This window comes from Helicoverpa armigera, chromosome 21, assembly GCF_030705265.1.
Source record: "Helicoverpa armigera isolate CAAS_96S chromosome 21, ASM3070526v1, whole genome shotgun sequence".
Taxonomy (NCBI): Eukaryota; Metazoa; Arthropoda; class Insecta; order Lepidoptera; family Noctuidae; genus Helicoverpa; species Helicoverpa armigera.
The window spans coordinates 1,838,903-1,858,251 of NC_087140.1; the positions used below are offsets into that span (position 1 = coordinate 1,838,903).

General features: G+C 36.2%; 1 protein-coding gene across 4 annotated transcripts in view; it reads right to left on the reverse strand.

Moving 5' to 3' along the window:
• LOC110375912 (cGMP-specific 3',5'-cyclic phosphodiesterase) overlaps positions 1–19,349 on the reverse strand; it is a 122,480-nt gene that overhangs the window by 37,421 nt on the left and 65,710 nt on the right. For 3 of the 4 annotated variants that reach the window (XR_010277516.1, XM_064040048.1, XM_064040049.1), the window contains exon 2: positions 12,540–13,258. Coding sequence is in view for 3 of the 4 variants with exons in the window: in XM_064040048.1 (XP_063896118.1) it covers positions 12,540–13,181 (642 nt within the window). In the remaining variant the exon portion in view is untranslated. Of the gene's footprint in view, positions 1–11,243; positions 11,500–12,539; positions 13,259–19,349 lie in introns of those variants that run through there. The other variant, XM_064040050.1, reaches the window with a different exon arrangement.

Sequence of the window (19,349 nt, forward strand, 5' to 3'; positions counted from 1 at the left end):
ATTATGTCACGTCTTAAGTCAGACACATAACCGCTGGTACATTTCTAGTCACGTCGCAGATATTCGTTTTTGTCAATACACCAATAAATGTGCGTGCCAGCAGCTCTTGGATTTGATAATTTATTGCCCCGACGACTGGGACTTCCAGATTTTGTTGTCTTTGTTTCTCTGATTAGCATAAAGATGGAACTTCTTAAGTGGTTTTTCTTATTGAAGTCGGTTGTTCACTAGAAATGTAAGCATTTTTAAAATGTATTATTTAATTATGTTTTAATTTATTATTGTGCTGCCTTACTGCCTTTCTCGGTCATCGAACATGACATGTTATGTAACTTCATGGGGCAGGTTGAAAGTGGACAAGTTAAAAACAGTTATTATAATAAATTGTGAATCAGTTATGATCAGGAATATACGTTATATTATTTTACAATGAGAGACTCATCATCAAAACCAAAAGAACCTCTAGGTACCTAAACCAGAAATACCCAAAACATTAAAAATCTAACTCCAAATCCGATATTCCTCCACGTATCACCAACAAGATACGTATGTTCCCGGAATATTCTGGAACACACGACCCGTAACATATCGGAAGCCAGTAAGTTTGGCTCTCACCTATCTGCGCCTGTCAAATTGCTTAACGTACCGACCTCCGCACCCAATTACTATTATGTGGTCCGGCTTGAGTTATATTTTTGAAGAAAATTCTATCATCAAGTGTTTGTATTGTGAGAGATTTATTGCTCGTGTGATAGATTGTGAGGGCGACAGTTTTTTTATTGTGTTTGCCACTATTTTGGGCAGTTTAGAAATAGTGATTTTTTGCTTGGTTTTGTGATGGCGAGATTTTTAGTGGCGTATTTTGCTTGCGCTAACTTGTGTCTTTGTTTAAATTGGCTTAAACAGATCCAAAAAGTAGTTTTTAATTTAGTATATTGATGAGTAAATAAATATCAAGATATGTATATTAAAAAGAAATACTTTGACTTTGAAGTGCGGTATTGTACAGAAAACGACCTTTTCAAGAAAAAGGATGAACAGGGTATTCTAAAATGCTTACCAAACACGAAAGCCAAACAAACGACTGCAACAACAAAAGACAACCACCCAAAACAAATGCTATCCCATTGCAAGTAAAATATCGCATGATCGCAAACGTAGCGCTTGTGAACAAATTCGCGTCTGACACGGCTCCAGACTCGACGCTATCGATTCGGCTTCTCTGCTGGATTTTATGTTCCACTACATTTGCACGCTCGAGGGAACACCCTGTATGTGGCTCCGATTAGCTTGCAGACAGGTTATATTCAATATTGGCTTTTGTTGTATTGAAATTGGTTTTGAAGTGTGGTCGTTATTTTGGGGTTAATATTTTGCATCTAGAAGTGGCATTTTCGTTTTCCAGATCAATAGTAATTTATAGATCGGTAGCAGTAGAACTAACGGTCTAGAGCTTAATGTTTACGATTATTTTCAATGACGCTGATTTTGCTATAATTTTTGGGGACGCCACAAAAATATTGGCACTGTAATTTCACCTAGTAACCACATTATCTAAATAGAAACAAAAGATGATACAAATCCATAAACTGAATCAAATGATTCTAACAGAGCCTTAATATAAAAATATCAATGCATGGCAAAATAACTTGCTATTCAAAGGCCAGACATAATCAAAGAGCATCGCGGACAGTTCACAAATTGTAGCGGACTGACACTCGCGGCACTTACCAGTCACCGGCCACTGCAGCAAAAGCATGTCCACTGGGGTTGTGTTTATACTTGTGTTAGATAAAGGTGCTGCTGTTTGTTTGTATGATGAAGCTAAGATTGGCATGATGGATTTGATGATATGACATCATGAAATGACACTTTTACAGATCAAAATTGACCTCTATACCTGCTGGAGACCATTTTTATTTATACTGCGGTAACTCTTTCCAATGATATCACTAAGTTGCCCTTGGTATGGAGGTTCAAATCCTTGTTGACGATGAGCTGTATCGGAAGATAACTCGATCAGAGAGATTTAGGCATGGTCATGTAACGTAAGTAGGTGTACACGTTTATTATTTAGGCTCTCGATTATATTTGACTAAATTATACACCTTTTCGAAAATCTTGGTTGTTTTTGAGGACATCTAACAATTTAACGAATGTCTCTTCAAAATAAATCCCACCATAAAAGCAAACCACAAAACCATCAAAATTCATAGCAGCTAAACATCCATAAAAGTTGTTTGTTCACAGGTTTTCACGAAGTGAAACTGCATACATTCCTCGCTTCAGTGAAAAGTTCTGTAGAATCAACGTTGATGTCCGCCCACGGCTCGAAGCGGCTAGCTTATGTTTCTACTTGCATGTTTTATTCCAAATTATTGCTTTGTGCTTTTAGTTTACTTGAAATTTTAAAATAGATGCAGATGAATAGACTTTGAGGTTTCAGAGACACTGACTTAACTCTATCAATTAGACTATTATCATATCGCCTGGCCTCCAACGGCAGTTTTACCCGTGTCCTAAGGTATTTCTTCTGCCCACACATGGATAATTGTGACAAATGACGTATGTATGAACCTATGTTTGTGACCAATCATTACAAAAAGCTTTCACTATAAGAATACTACATTATCCTTGATTACAATGAGCTATATTTTATTCAGGAACGAGAAGAACTTCTCCCTTTGAACTAATACATAGTTAAGTAATCTACTAAGTATCAGCTATCATTTTTTCACAATCTCACGTTTTACACTACCAACTTCTGACCACGTAGTCACATCTTTCCACACCTGATTCCTCTGCCTTCCACCACATTACGTCCAACCCCCCACCTCTCTCACCTCCACCCGCATGCGTCTGTTAAATGCTGTTTTAATTACAGTTGCATACAAAGTTAGCGAGTTACGTGTGAGGGCGCGTTACTTGTCAGTTAGGGCTTAACTGTGGCTTAACCGTTACTATTCATTAATATCGTGTTAGGTGCTTTGGTGAATGAAAATAGGTTAGGGTTGGTATTTCGTAGGTAATTTATTGGGCTACCTACAGTAATATATCGTCAGTTTTTACTGTTTTTGGTGGTCCCACTAGTGGCCCGACCCGTCTTCACGTGATATTTGTAAAATACCACATGAAAATACCATATGGGAAGCTGAAAACTCGTTCTTGAGTTTATTGAGAACAGAGTCAGAAGGGGCTGAAAATATTGTCTTCATACGCAGTGACGTCTATGTTTTTTTTAATAAATGTTATTTTCTGTTGCTTTATAGTATGTCAGACACATAAAGCATAATATTCTTCCCTCTCCAGTCAACAGTAACAACCTTGTCGCAACTGTAGTTAGGGAATCTAACTAAATCAGTGCAGACGACCTAACACCTGGCTTACTGAGCTTAGTGCTCTCAGCTTATGTGTGCTTCCTATGCAATCGTTATGTACCTCAGAACTGTATAAACCAATTCATACGAAGTGCAAACAAAAGTTAAGTTAGATTTGTGTAAGAAATCTAGTGATGGCTTTTAGGTTGTTGGGGATAATCTCTGGATTGTCTGAATCAATTTCGAAAATTCTCGTACCCACATAAAAAGGTGTCATAGGCAGTATTTTACGAAAAATAGTTTCTAGTAGGAACTTTTATATTTTTTCGAACAAATATTCCAAACAAAAAAGAACACCTTTCTCGGAAGCCCAATTTCCAAGGAAACGTGGATTCAACAAAATACATTGAATCAATATCCGATAAAACAATTGCCTAACATTATCGCTACAAAGGTAAGCGAGCCATTCCTTATTGCGTAACAAATACTACTTCCTATTATTTATGTATAGACTAAGCATTAATTGGGATCGCTTTAGGGATGTTGCCTAATTTATGATGTTTTGAAAGTAAGAAAAACTAATATATTCGATGTAAAAATGTTTTCGTGTCAGTTATCAGATCATTTTGATGCAATTCATACTTCGAAATACTAGCTTTGATCTAGAAAAAAATCTCATGCCGTTTTTCGAGAGCAATGCATGACCTGACCGGCTTCTCGTATACCCAAATAACACCACTAATGCATGTATTCCAAACAAAGATCTGTGTTATTCGTAGTGATTATATTCACCAGTAACGTAATAACTCAAAGAAATACAATTCCATCTGTCCTGAGGGATGCACGGAGGATGAATGGGGGGCGGTGAGTAACGGCAACTACACATTGTTACCATCTTATTGTTCTGCTGGCTTCCGCGGGGAAATCTCAAATAAATTTAAAGTGGAAACAAAAGTGCGAAGACGTGATGATGATTTTAAAGGTGTGGTTTTGCTGTATCGACCTAAATGTAAGTGCCCATTTAAGTTTGAAAAGGTGGGTGTGGATAATTTGCCATTAAAGAGACGTTTATTTAGAAAAGATTTTCAGTGATAATAAACTTTATTTCCAGTATTAGGTAGTGTTAAAATTACACAAACTACAAGTGCACTCTACTCAGAAGTCAATCATACTAACTTGCAATCAATTTATCAGGAAGAATCGACTTGAGAATACAAAACTCATCCAGAAAGTAAACTGCAGAATTTGATCAAGAAAGTTAGCGAAACCAGAAAGTATTTGTCCAGAGACCCGAGTAAGTTGGTTCTTCCTATGATGTCGACTACTTTGTTTAAAAGGAACTGTTATTGTATGGCTATCCAAATATTTAATAAGCTACCTAAAACTGTAAGGGAACTACCACTGTATAAATTTAAGAATGTGCTCAAGAAATGGCTTCTAGAGAAATGTTTCTATTCTATGGCTGAGTATATGGCTCATAAGGAAAAAACTGTTTAGGTTAGGTACCATAAATTCTTAATATTGTATTATTAGTTTTTAAGATTTTAAATTGTTATTTGTTTTTAATTTTAGTTCTAGCTGTTATATGCGTTTTTTATTTATATTTGTATGCCGATGCTACGGCGAAACATGCAGAACTTATACCTAACAAATGTTACACCTATGTACCCCGTGTTTCATACAAATAAAGATTCTTATTCTTATTCTTATCAAACTTTCAACCTACTTCAAACCTACAACCTAATTCCATTTAATCTCAATAAAGAACATTATCGATACAACGAAACCAGTCCATCCCTAAACAAGTAATACTTCATTAGAAACACAGAGGGTACATTGTCTCGTTCGGGCGAACAGGCGTCACTCGTAATGAATTCCTAATGGCCCCCCTTCCCCCATTTGGGAGATAATCGAGAAGAAATTGTTTCTTCAAGATGTAAGTGAGATATTATGCAAATGCTGATGGAAGCGATTTAATTTAGATTAGGACGTTAATATAATGCTGTTGCTGGTTTTATCGTGTCGACTGATAGCGAGTGATAGTGAGTGATTTCGGGGAGGAAACGAAGTGGGGTGTTTTGCTAAAATGGATCTTTAGCGAAAACGGTTTGAATATTTTTATAAGCACTTACTAATTATACTTAAATGAAAGCAACTCTGCCTACATGTCGAGCTTTCACAGCATAACTATTATTCTGAATCGATTTAAAGGGGTATACAGACACACGGTATCTAGAGCGTGAAAAAGGATATAGGCAGTATGAAAGGACACAAATTGAACCGCAGGAACCGTTAAGAGATAAAGAAATACACATATAAATTCGTCGTTAACTTCATTTTTTCAAAGTTTACACTGATAATCTAATTTCCTAAAATGGCCTTTCAGTTTCAGGTCCTCTTTCGAAGCACACTACAGCTTCAGTAGCCCAAAGTCGAGATTTCACAGTGTACGGTGCTGTAACGCACACAAATATTTCTTTTGGTCTCCTCGCTCTAACAACAAACTTTGCTCTAGCAAACAAATTGAATGCGAGCATTTCCAAAATGTGTGCAAAATTCCAGCCTTTGTGCGCGACCACATGCTAGCTGTGGACTAGCCGACGCGGACACAATTTTGGTGAAATCTCGCCATGACATCCAGTCTAGTGTATAAAATTTTGTACAGTAGCGATATCGTGTATTTTATCTTGTTTAATTTAGTCAGTGGTGTATTATGTACTTCAAGAATACGTCCATGGCTGTGGAACCTCCAAGAGTGGACAGGTATTTTCTATTTTGAAACTGTTCCCTTTGGCTCAAAATGTGAGTAAATTAGCTGAGTTGATGACTAATCTCCAGTAGTGGAGAGTCACTTGAAGGTATATATTTTGTATCATTGAGTTTCTAGATTTGAACTATTACCTGTTCTATGCCTTTTTTCCAAAACTCGGTTCGCCTTCCAGTATTAATGCTGCTGAGTCCCACTGTGCTACATGGAACGACCGCCTGTCAGATCTCCTCAACCCAATTACCGAGCAACCCGATACCTAGCAAGACTGACTTAAAAAGATCGGACATTTCGCAAAAACACCCATTACCTACACAAATAATATCAATTTCACCAAACATACGCGAAAATGACTTCATGAAAGCCAATGAAAGGCCCTTACCTTTCAAATTGAGGCGCACTGAAAAGGTGGGTCTTTCTAAAAGATGTACAGGTGGTAATAGGCAACCCTTTCTGGGGTAACGAAGTTTATTTAGTGCTGAATAGCTTTTGATCCGCGATCTACGGGAAGGTGGTGTCTGACTATTGATAGGAGGAGTAGGGATGACAAGCTCGTATTGATGACAAAGGACTTTAAGATGGGTAACTCTTTGTGAGAGTTCGGCGTTTTGAATCTATGCCTGTCTACGAGGGCTAGAAAGTAGGAACGGTTATAGTACAAAACAACATTTTATTTGTATTATTAAGATGAACTCGTTTCTAAAACGGTTCCGGGTTTGAAGAGACTACTTCTAGCAGTAGGATAAAAAGGGAGGCTATAGGTTTCTATTATCCCATTTTGCCAAATAAACTCTTAAACTGCACAATCAAAGACATACTTTATGTGCACAATATAGGTTTTGATTTATCAAGACATAGATGACCTACTTATACCTATATAGTCGTCGGGTCAGGCAAGTACCAATGCAACTTTTCTAAGTTTGTATGTACTTTCTCAGTATATCTTAGACACCATTGACTGTGTTTCGGATGGCACGTTAAACTGTAGGTCCCGGCTGTCATTGAACATCCTTGGCAGTCGTTACGGGTAGTCAGAAGCCAGTAAGTCTGACACCAGTCTAACCAAGGGGTATCGGGTTGCCCGGGTAACTGGGTTGAGGAGATCAGATAGGCAGTCGCTTCTTGTAAAGCACTGGTACTCAGCTGAATCCGGTTAGACTGGAAGCCGACCCCAACATGATTGGGAAAAGGCTCGGAGGATGGATGTAGATGACCTATTTATGAATTTCATGTTCATAAGAATTCACTCATAAAATGTGTTCTGAACAATAAAAATCTGACTGCCCCATAAAGCGCGACTACAATAGTGTCCACATATTGTGTGAAGCCTTGAAAACATGTAAATATCGCACTACAAAGCGATATTCTCCATAACGTTGGAGTTTAGTGCGTAACAGCATTACTTCCATGAAAATAGCCACCAGTTTGTACATAAACGTATTGTGCTGAAACTACACTGTAAACAACAAAAAAGTACCACACTGAAAGTTGTGAAGGAATTGCCGAATGGGTATAATTTAGGCGGTCACCAAAAATATTTTTAAGACTCTAAGCTGAGGCACCAAATAAAATAAACAACTCCAAAAAAAATAAATTGACTTTATTAAAAGGGCACTAAAGTATATAACATTATGATCCAAAAAAAATAAAATAACATCAGAAAAATCGCGAATCTCGCACACATATTATTTTTGGTTCCCAAAATGGATTAATGGTCACCAAATTCTATCCAACTAAAAGATTAATATTACTACCAAAAATCAAAGTTAGTGACGAAAACGAATCGCTGCAAAACCGACTCCACGTAGTCTTGTCTGCCCTACCCCTAGAGTGCAATTCAAAACCGCGTAGGCGCGGAGGGGCGAGGCGGCCTGCGAGCTGAGGCGCAGGTAGTTTTAAGGCTCGCCGCTGCGGCTGAGGCTGGCCGGCGGAGCCGGCCAGCAAGCCGAAGCTGCGGTGGTGAGCGTGAAAACCATCTGCGACGATAAGCTCGCATGGGACCGCCGGAGCCCTGCAGCGCCGGAGCCGTGACAGAAGCCATGCTTGCTGCATGTTGCGTGCTTACATTTTAAACGCACTGAGTTACACACAAATTCATATAACAATAAATAAGCGACGTACGTTTGGGAACCCCAGTATATTAATTGGTATTTGGGAAATATTCTAGCGATCGTTAGCTTTTTTAGTCTAACAAAAATTACCAAATTAGGAGTCATGGTATTACATAATTGGTAACATCTGAGAAGTGACAATATATAATATTTGGTCTAAAGTGTATTTTAAAGGCGTCCATATATTTTTTTAGTAGTCAATAATATGAAAAAATGGTTTTATCTAATAATATTTTTGGAAACGTTATTTGGTGACCATTTATCCATTTTGGTAACCGTTTAGAATTTTTTTGGTAGTAAAATAGGTACTTTTTTGGGTGGTGTTTAAACACAAGCCTTATTGAATTACCTTTGTTATAAATTAACTGCTTCCCGCATTTTCACCCGCGGCCAGTGGGAACTACTGCCCACATAAACCTAGGATACTCGGGAATAGTCTAGTTTTCCAACAGTGAAAGACTTTTCCAAACCAGTCTAGTACTTTCGGAGTCTTTACTACAAACAAACAAAGAAACAAAAAAGAAACCTAGATTATAATGCACAGATAATTTAAAACTATATTTTGTCATATTTGAATCGGATTTTTATGCCAATAGTAAGTTTGGGAACAATATTTGATCAAATTAAGCTTCATAAGCCACAGAAACAGGATATAGGTGTACTGAGACCTATGTAAATACATAAAGCCTGGCTATATCGTATATCGGCACTATCATCGGGCACGGAGGTAAGTGTGGGATTCGATTCAATTTAACGTGACTATCTTATCTGATAATGACTATGTTTTACCGCCTCAAGTGTTGTATATTAACGTGAAACGCGACTAGGATGGTCGAAGCAAATAGATCTACGGTAGAATATGAGGTAATTTAGGTATAAATGCTTAAACCTGGTTTTTGGTTAGAAGACAATGTTAAAGATTTTTTTTATTTGTTAGTTTGTGCCTTTAAAGATCCAAAACTAATGAACCGATTTGAAAATCGATTCATTCACTGTTTGGAAAGTGGCACAACCGTAAGGCAACATAGGCTATAGTTTATCCTATTACAGGAAAAAGTTTCCCCAGGGACCCCGGCAAAAAAGCGAGAAACAGTTAGTCATAAATTGTTAAAACGAATTTAGTTGGTTATCCTATTACATATAGTTATGTAGCTGTACATGATGCCTGATATACGTGAATAAATTAAAGATAATATACAAACCCAATGAATACAAGCTAATAGTTTAACCAACACAAACAAAACGCTTGCTATCTTAAACTTAGCTTAGTCAAGTAAAGCGGTTAGCCGAATGGCTCGCGGCTATTGGTCAGATCGATCCACAGGGTTAACCAACAGATGGTAATCAGCAGCAGTTAGATCTGAGGGTTTAGGGTTAGGGGGTACTTTTATACAAGTAGCTAAATGGATAATTAAGAGCCGATTTTTCAATCGACAGATTTTTTTCTGAAAAACATGTTTTACGATTCAATAGTTTTTGTGTATGAAATATGTCAAGCCGCCATATTTATTAAGTCCTAAGATTGAAACTGTTGATCGAACAATCATCCCTAAAAATAAAAACGAGGAAAGCGGGTGCAGTGGAGAGATACAACCTACAGTACCAAAAAAGAAAGAGAAGTACGAAAGCCTTTTATATTAAGGTAGATGATGTTGATTACCTAGTGTATTTTGTCTGAAACCCATAAAATCTACATATAAAAGTTTAATATTTCTACATCGACAACCTACAATATTATGCGACAGTAAAACATGCCGCATCTACGCCTTCGTTACTCTATACCCCGCGTCATGACTATCCGCGCTGCAAAGTGGACACAACACTCGAAATGCTTTTACCATATTATCTTTATCGAGTGGCGAGCTACGCGATTGATATCGACAACCTTCGCTACCTGGATACATAACCACTATTACTAGACCTATAGGTAAACGGTATAATTATATGGTCTTTGTTATAACAAAATAAGACTTCTTCTTCTTCTTATTGAACGAGCTGCAGGTTTAATAACCATCACACGGACTCCGGCTTTACGTATAACACCGCCAACTTCCAGACTCTGGACTGCTTTGTGAACGTTTCTAAAATGAAGCGATTTCGGCCCATCCCAGGAATCGAACCCGAGACCTCGTACACAGCAACTACGCGACTAACCAACGAGACCATCGTGGCAGTCAAGAAATTAAAAAGTTAAATAGACCTTCTTCTTCTTATTTATGGCTCCTTCGATATTTTCGAAGATTTTGTCAACGTTAAGGTAGAAAATGACAGTGTGATCGGTGAAAAAAGTTGATGTCGACTGTCGATGTTTGTAGTGAGGAAAAACGGACCTTTGTCTCGAAAAGGTTGCTTTTCAGGTGTAAACTCCCGTCAAACGTCGTTTAACCTTTTTCGTAATAAAACCAATTGAGTTTGGACATTTTATCTTCTAACGTAGCTTTAGAGCAACTAACTGGAACCGACATGAGCAGAAATATAGGAAACAGTCTAGCGCTCCATCGCCTTTCCAGTTGGTTGAATTCTCTAAGAACTTAGCACCACTATCAAGTGTTAAGTTAGACTGGTTTTGTATACATATAATATGGTAATGTAGGGATGAAGGTATGACGTACATAAAATAAATTTAAATATCGTTAAAGCTGAGTAGTGGGGGAAGATTTTCACCTATGTGCGAGGAAATCGGATTTTCGGTCGTATTGTTGTGTAAAGGGTTGCCAGGTACTTACGTTTATTTTGGGCCTATTCGTGGGCTTTTAGAGGAAATGTAAATTTATTTTTGGTGTTATATAAGTCATTGAGGTTTATATTACCGTAATTTTCCATTAGTACCTGAAAACCGAGATTTGGAGGAATCTACATCGTAGAATGACTTTATTCACATAGAATATATTTATTTAATAAGGTCTTTTGAGTAAGCTTTTCAGTTAACTTTTTTTTCGGAGACTTTTATCAGTTAAGAATAAGGACACGCTTCTACACATATTTTAGCTAAAATTTTCACCAAATAATTCCAATTATATTTCGCACTATACAAATTAGAGTACTCACTCTCACAAACGTAGTTCTCTTCCTATAAACAGTGGTAACACGCCACTTCACTTTCCTCCTTCGCTTCGACATCACTCTCTTCAAAGGATGCAGTTGCATTAAATAATTATACACAGCCGTATAATATAAAGCTGCAGCCTCCTTCATAGTACTTCTGGCTAATATAGCCCTAATACCACATGCTCTAATAGCCATTAGCCTAAACAAATAACTATAGAACACAAACTCTTTAGTCACAAGATCCCGACACGACTGACTTGTAATGTACTGAGAATATTAGATTCATAACCACATGGATAAGTTACATCATTGCTTCTAAATATGGTCAAAGTATTGCCATTGTTTAACTCCAAATTGCTCTTTGTTCTTTAATAGTTGGATGTGAGTCTAAGTATGGTTATGTTAAGTGTAGTCTCCTGATTAATTTTCCTGTTGGGGCTACCCCGGGATTCCTGACGAAATGACTAGCCTTTTTGGTGACTAATTGAAAGTGAGAGGAAATGTAAGTTAGGTTTTAACTTATACCTTTACTATAATCACCACGAGGAAAGGAATTAATTAATTCTTAAAGGGAAATGGTTGTAGTCATAATTGTTCGGTAGACTTTTGTATGAGATAATTTGCCAATTGAAGTGAGTTTATAGGACATCGGAATAAGTTTCCTATAATCCCATATTTCTCGTAAAGAAAGATCTTATGACAATAAATGAAACCTGAAGTCATAGCAGAAGATTTTATCCTACAATTTATTTTAATTTAAATTCCAGACTGCTGAAACGTATCAGAGTAATAATTATTTCATAAAATTAAAAATAAACGCTACTTTGAACTACTTTATGCAGATGGAACTCAAAGAAAATTACGGGAATATAGTTATTTTAATCTCATTCTAGAAACGCTTTCTATTTGTGAAGCAAGAGATAAAAACTGTGCTCGAGAGATGAAAGAAATACACTTTAATGGCATAATTGCTGTAGAACAGAATATTAGGAATCTTCATAATTATGCAGTAGTAGCAAAAATAAAGTAATTAATGGAGACAGAAGAATTCATTAGCCTTACATCAAGATTCCATTTTCAAGTAGTCTACAAAAACCTTAAAACCACACTTTACAATTGGGAAACCCAAACAAGTTTTCCCGAATGGAAACGTCAAAAACATTTTTCCTTATGCAACATAATGACCGAATATTGCCGCTAACCATTGATATTAAAAACGCATTAACTTCTTACGTATTCAATCATCACGCATGAGTACATTAAACGTCATAAGGCAAAAAAAAAAAAACCACTGACCTTCACTGGAGATGAAGACAGCCATAGCTGGAATAAGTCTGATGTCACCGATGTACTCCTCGCCTCATGATGTGGCCTCGGAGACAGCGGTCCCGAAGATGTCAAACTATGGAGCCTCGTCACCTCATCCGTCGTGGCACACTCCCGAATATACCTATCCAAAACCTTCGGCTTCCCTTCTAGTAACTTCTTCAACTCTAGCAAGTCTTCATCCGTACAATCGTCAGGTGATGATCTGTCTATAACCTCCTTGAATTCTTCAGCACAGTGCATTATCAGTTCATTAGTAGCTAGCACATCGTATACCACCTTATTGCCTAAGTCCTTTGGACTGCCGTCTACGTTAAAATAATCGTTATCACATTGAGTAGCATTTAACTCGGCACAACCATTCTGTTCTGTGATCTCCACTATCGTGATTGGTGGGTTTTCCTTCAACATGTTGTTGTTTTCTATTATTTCTGGGTTTTTAATGTCATCGGGTAGTTCGTAGACCAGCCTCATGAGTTCTTGTGAGCGTTTCTGTTTTGGATCGACTACGCTTTTGTCTTTTTTGTTTTCTGGTATTTCGAAGTTGGCGCACTCATCGGTTTTTTTGGCGTCTTTTTTGGCGACGACATCTATCGGCTCCTCGGATGTCATGGCAGTTAGTTTTGGGACACTCCTGCTTCGTTTGTGGCTTCGAACATGTTCGGCATCTCTTGTCTATGTTGTGTTACCTGTAACAAAGAAAGTACTAATGAGTTTGGATCCGACTAGACTGGGTAAACAGTCGGTTTGTTTTGTTTCAAGTTGTTTGTAAATCCCAACTCTGTTGACTTTCCTGTGGGTGAAAGTGTTGGGAAATTAAAGTAAATAATCGTCTTTTTTGCTCTGTTTTCAATTAATATGTGGTTTCAAGTTATGGTTGATTTTAAATGCTTTGGGATTAAAACTACAGTAATAGAAATTCCTAAAATACATATTCAATTTGTAATCTAATTAAGGAGGTAATATAGATTGATGCCTCAACACACAGTTAGATATCCCCTCAAAATTACACTCGTAGCCAAAGAAAACAAGGCACTGACGTAAATACTAGGATCCTATTAACGTAAAGCAACAAACACATAAATTGAACAACTGAGTATCACGCGATCACGGAATGCATCGAATAAAAACTGTTCATTTCAGTACATATGCTGTCTATTACAATATTTTTCCTTACGTACACTAGCTGGCAATAAATTGTAGCGCGTTTATGGCCGCCATTTACACTGACAATTGTCTGAATATCAGCACTGTTAGTGGCATAGAGTATGTAAGTACAGAAGGTTCATTTTGTATTGTGTGACTTAGTTTATTTGTATACCTAACTTCTTAAATGTCAGCAGTATGCCATAGCATATATTTATTCTGGTGTTAAAATATACTATGGCAGACTGTATATAACGGAAATATAACAGGACAAAACTTGAAGTCAATATCGAGGGTTAAGAACTAGAGTAGCGTAAGGGCAAAAATACAAAAAAAAATTTTTTTCACCATTCGTTTATTTAATCCCCATATTTTTATGTGCCAAAAAACTGGAACGATGTAGTGAGTTGATTGCTTAGTACAACAATAACGTATAACAAAAAAAGATATTTGTTTATTGCCAAAATGAAGTGTTTCTACTTACAATAATCATGACATTATTTTCTCAAAAAAATTACGAGCACAACGATCGTAACTCGATTTACAGAGCGAATAAGACACCAAAATATGCCTTCAATGTAATCGCTTAAATAACGTATCTTGTTATACGTTATTAACGCAGAAAGTTTAATTATGTAGGCTTAGTTTGTTTCGTGCCAAATAAACGTAAAGTACCGTTACTGCTTATGGGTCCTTGTTTCGTAAGCTTCCGTAATTTTTCTTCCTGCCAAAAAAACGTAAGGGTGGGATACGCTACTATGGCACTAATTTATGTAACAGCCAAAATGACATATGTCAACCAGTTTTTGAAAAATAAATTTTATTAAAATGAAACCGTATTTTGATTGACCGAAAAGTTACATTATTCTGTAGCCGATAAATAAAGTTTTATTATTAGTAAAAATCAGATATCTAACTACTATAGATACGCCACAAAAAGAGCTATAAGATAACAGTAGGTAAATTTGAGTTGTTTTCGGGCTCTCCTGAGAAGTTGTCATTTTGGCCTTACGCTACTCTAGTTCTTAACCCTCGATATGGAGTAATGGATAAAATACGTCGTAAGAGCTTATCCAGAAATGTTATTCATGTGGTTGTACAAAAGTTTGGTAATTATTTGTATCAATGATGATATTAAGTGAATAATATCTATTACTTTTGCTATATAAATACAGACAAACTTATTTTACTTCTAATTATTCGTACCTACCCTTCTGCATATTACTCTTTATGATTTTTTCCCGTGAGTATGGAACATAATTTCACAAAAGCCCATTCGGGCTGGGCGCGGCTTAACCATAATATGAGATAACGATGGATTGTCTCGCCATGAGGTAGCTATGGGGTTTTCATTCAAATTCTGCGGTTTATTAAAGTATAATGGAGTAGAGTTTATTAGTCATATTTTTTTTATGGTATCTACATTTTATATTTATGGCGTAAATGGAAGGAAAAACCACGCTTTTTTTTAGAATTTTTAATTGGCCACCATGAAAGTGTAGTCAATTAAAAGTAGAGGGTGATTTGAAGTATTTTTATTATTTGCCATTTTTCTATTTCAGTATAGAAAACTTACAAGGAAATCGGTGCACAAATTATGTCAAAATTCTAATAAGCGGCAATTTAAAGAGGTAACCGTAATATTATTACTGTGCTTATTTTATAGAGCTTCATTATTAAACACTATAATTCTTTTCAATAACCATTTATAGCCAACCACCATATTATAGGTCACATTTCTTAATCTACTACCATCATTATTATTGGCACTATATCTACTACACATCACAACCCAAACATAATACTTAACACGTAACATGTCAATTACAATGAATGTGACCTATAATAATTGACGATTAATCTCAGTAATGTTCCCCTCGAGAGCGTCAGTAATGTACTGACAAGCTGTCAAACAAATCACCTTATTCATTGAGGATTCGATGTCGTAGGCATTATTGTGGCGTTGTCGTTTCTGTGATCAGATTTTTCTATGGTTTTAAGATGTATGAAAATCGCTATGTTCTAATCTGCAACTATATTTCTATACTAATATATATAATACATAGGATTTTTTTTTATACCACAGAAGCTCCGAAACTACTGTACTGATCTGAAAACATCTTTCACTGTTAGGAAGTTACACTGTCACCGAGTGAGGGAGAGGCATGTATTATATTTTATCCAAGTACGGGAAGAAACTACCCTCTCCCCCACTCCCTCCTCCTGCGGGATGCATGTAAAATAGCGATAATAGCTAGATAGCTAGTCCTCAATATACAACACAAATTTTTGTTTATTGTTAATGTCTATTCTATATCTCATTAGAACAGTAGCGAACCTCATTTAACAGCATATTAACCGCGCCATTTAACTAAAACACATTACAGTTAATTGTCAAACAGCTTCGATCGTGATACCGTCATCAGGCTCGCCGGTGGCTGCCTTTGAATATTAATTACCTCTAAGCATATAATACTAGCTTATTCACTCGAGTTCTCGAGAAGAAATTCTCTATAATATAATAAACTCACAAACCTCTTTATAAAAACAAACTAGGAAACAATAGAATTCCAAAAAAATGCAATATCTCTCGAACTATGCAAAGAGCCACCAAATTATACCATCCAATTTTCCACGTGTGGTTCCGATTGCGTTCTGTTTGAGTTACTTCTTTCACATGGATGAAAAGTACTTCATAGTATTCCTCGATATATGGGCGGGCAATTTAACACTGAAAGATTTTTTGAAATCTAAACTGAGATTAGCGCGTTCAAACAAATACGCTCTTAAGTTTTATAATACACTAGCTTCTGCCAGCGGTTTCACCCGCAATCCGTGGGAACCTCTGCACGAACCCGGATAAAAAGTAGCCTATAGCCTTCCTCGATAAATGGGCTATCTAACACCGAAAGAATTGTTCAAATCTGATCAGTAATTCCTGAGATTAGCGAGCTCGAAAAAAAGACAAACTCTTAAGCTATATTATATTAAGTAAAGATTCTTCCCTTCTTATAATGACCATCCACCAACTTACACGAAAAGATGTGTAATGACAGTTATTTCCATAATGTTAGAAGTGGAGAGTCATTTGTTATTACAATAATTGAAGCCATTTTGCAAATCGCGGGTAGTTTTCAATGGAGATGTCCTTAATTTGAGGGGTCGCGGTCGTATCGAAAGAAAATGGAAAGACTTTTTATTATATGTAGGTAGATAATGCAAGTAGGTATATAATTTTATTTCATGGTAATATTGTGTGAAATTATAAAAGCGATTAAGAAGAAGAATGAAGATTAAGATGAAGTATTTTGGGGTCTAAAATATGTTTGTGAGAGAAATCAATCTATGTAATATTGTTAAAAATATTGATTTCTGTCAAAAATAAGTTGAGTAGTTTGTTTGTTTGTTGGAGTGCGCTTATCTCAGGAACTACTAGACCGATTTGAAAAATTCTTTCAGTGTTAGATAATAGCAAATTTACCGAGAGGCTACAGGCTACTTTTTATCTGGACACGCGAAGCAGTTTTCAACAGGACGCGGGTAAAACTGCTGGCAGATTCTAGTATTCCTACATAAAACAGTCTATAATTCTATGATATAAACAGTAAACATTATTAACCAATTCACCGTTACCGCCCACATGTTTGTTTAAGCAAATTAAAGTACATTATTGCTCTAATACATCGCCTGTGGGAAATAGCTGGAATACCTGTGTCAACTGCGTTCCGTTTCACGGTAAAACGTGGGAATGTTTGCTGTTTGTGTTTATGTTTGATTACGATTTATTGGTTGCTTTGATATGTACTTAATTATTAGTAAAGGAGATGGCCAAATTTTCATAGAAAAAAAACCCAGGATCGACAGCAATTAAATGGTTACCAATAGGTTCTTTATGATAGACCTTTGATGGTGCCAAAAAATCCAGGCTGAAATCCATGGGGTATAGGAGCTATTTCATATTATCGCAAAAATAGGTTATGTTGAATATATGTTGATTTTAAAGATTATTAACATCAAGGGACATAAAAAAGCAAAGTAAACTAACATTATACAAGCCACTAGTAACAACCCCATAGTTTCAGAGTTGGCCTGGTGATTAAAAGGTCTTGTATTTAACCACTCCAGATACGATTAAGCACCGACCTTACCTACTTGGAGAGGTTTCGCAGTTACACATGCAACCTTCACAACTGGCTATGAAATGTTTTTGGAGAAATTGTCTTTGAAAATCGCTCCATGTGACATTGTCAAATATAACAAATGACTTAGCAATGTAAAACGGTCCAATCACGAGTCTGCATTCAACTTCTAACGAACATCAAACAGTAAAAGTAAACTTTTTTGTGAACTAAAATCTTGATCGAAAAAACGTTATAAAAAGAGAACCCCATGGTTTTTAGATGTTTTGAAATACTTTTTAAAATCCACAAATTATACTGAATCCAATCATACATATGAAGTTCCTGTCGACTCTGGGTGTTTTTTTGGCCATCTCCTCAGGTGTTCCTCGCAGTTCCACCGGGCCATAATTCCCGCAACCCGGTAAAAAATTATACTTTTCGGGGCTCTTTTCTAATGAATCGGGCGAAAATCCGCTAGTGTGAAAATGCTAGGGTGTGTTATTGAAGTCCTTAAAAGTATAGGTAGTGATCATATAATATTTATTTTAATTGATAGGTTCGCTATTAACGTTGAAATCAGTAAAATATTTGTCACATATCAATTTAGCCGTAACACTTTAATTTATCAATCATAATTTACACAAATAAGACCGCAATCATTTGTTAATAACAACATTACACAATTACAGTTACCTATTGATAAATATTTGGGGAGAATTCCGATTTAAAAATTTAATGAATTTTATACAGGAAAATCTATTTTTGCGTGTATAGTGAGTGTACCGATAAAGGACTTACGTAGTAGGTACTTAACTATTAAGTAATCTGTGGTATTGCGCGTACACATTTTTCTGTATTTTGAAGAGCAGTTATGCACTCGTTTAAAAATAATCCTGTATAGTAAGTTCAACTCAGTCGTGCGCGCGGCCTTATGTGTGGGTAACCCTTGTACATATACAGTGACTTTGTGTGCGTGACAAGAGGTACAGTTGGGTACAATACAGTTATTAAGGGGTTATATGGGAGTGTGTGGTGTTTAAAGAAAAACAGTGATTACGTAATTTAATGTTTATTTATTTATAATGATTATGAATCGATACTTGAAAAATCAAATGATGAATTTTCGGATTCGCTACTCTCCAAGATGAATTATAAATTCTGACTCCATGTCAAAATGTCTATAGTATTCTTCTTTTTTCTTTTGTACATGTCGACAAGTATTACCCCACATTCCTTCATCAATTTGACTTAAACGTTCATTTATGAGTTTCATTATTTCCGTCTTATTTTGGTCGACATTATGCGAAGCAATTTAATTTATTTTAATTCCCCACACATTTTGTTTACATTATTATACTAGATAATACCTCTTTTTACATTCTTAGTCCACACTTTTATTTATTGTCCGCGTACCCCCAGCCTGAAAATATGTCAGGAGTATTTAATTCATCTTAGATATTTCACCTTATTTATTTCTTAGATACTGTCAATTTGAAAAGACGTATGAGAAAAT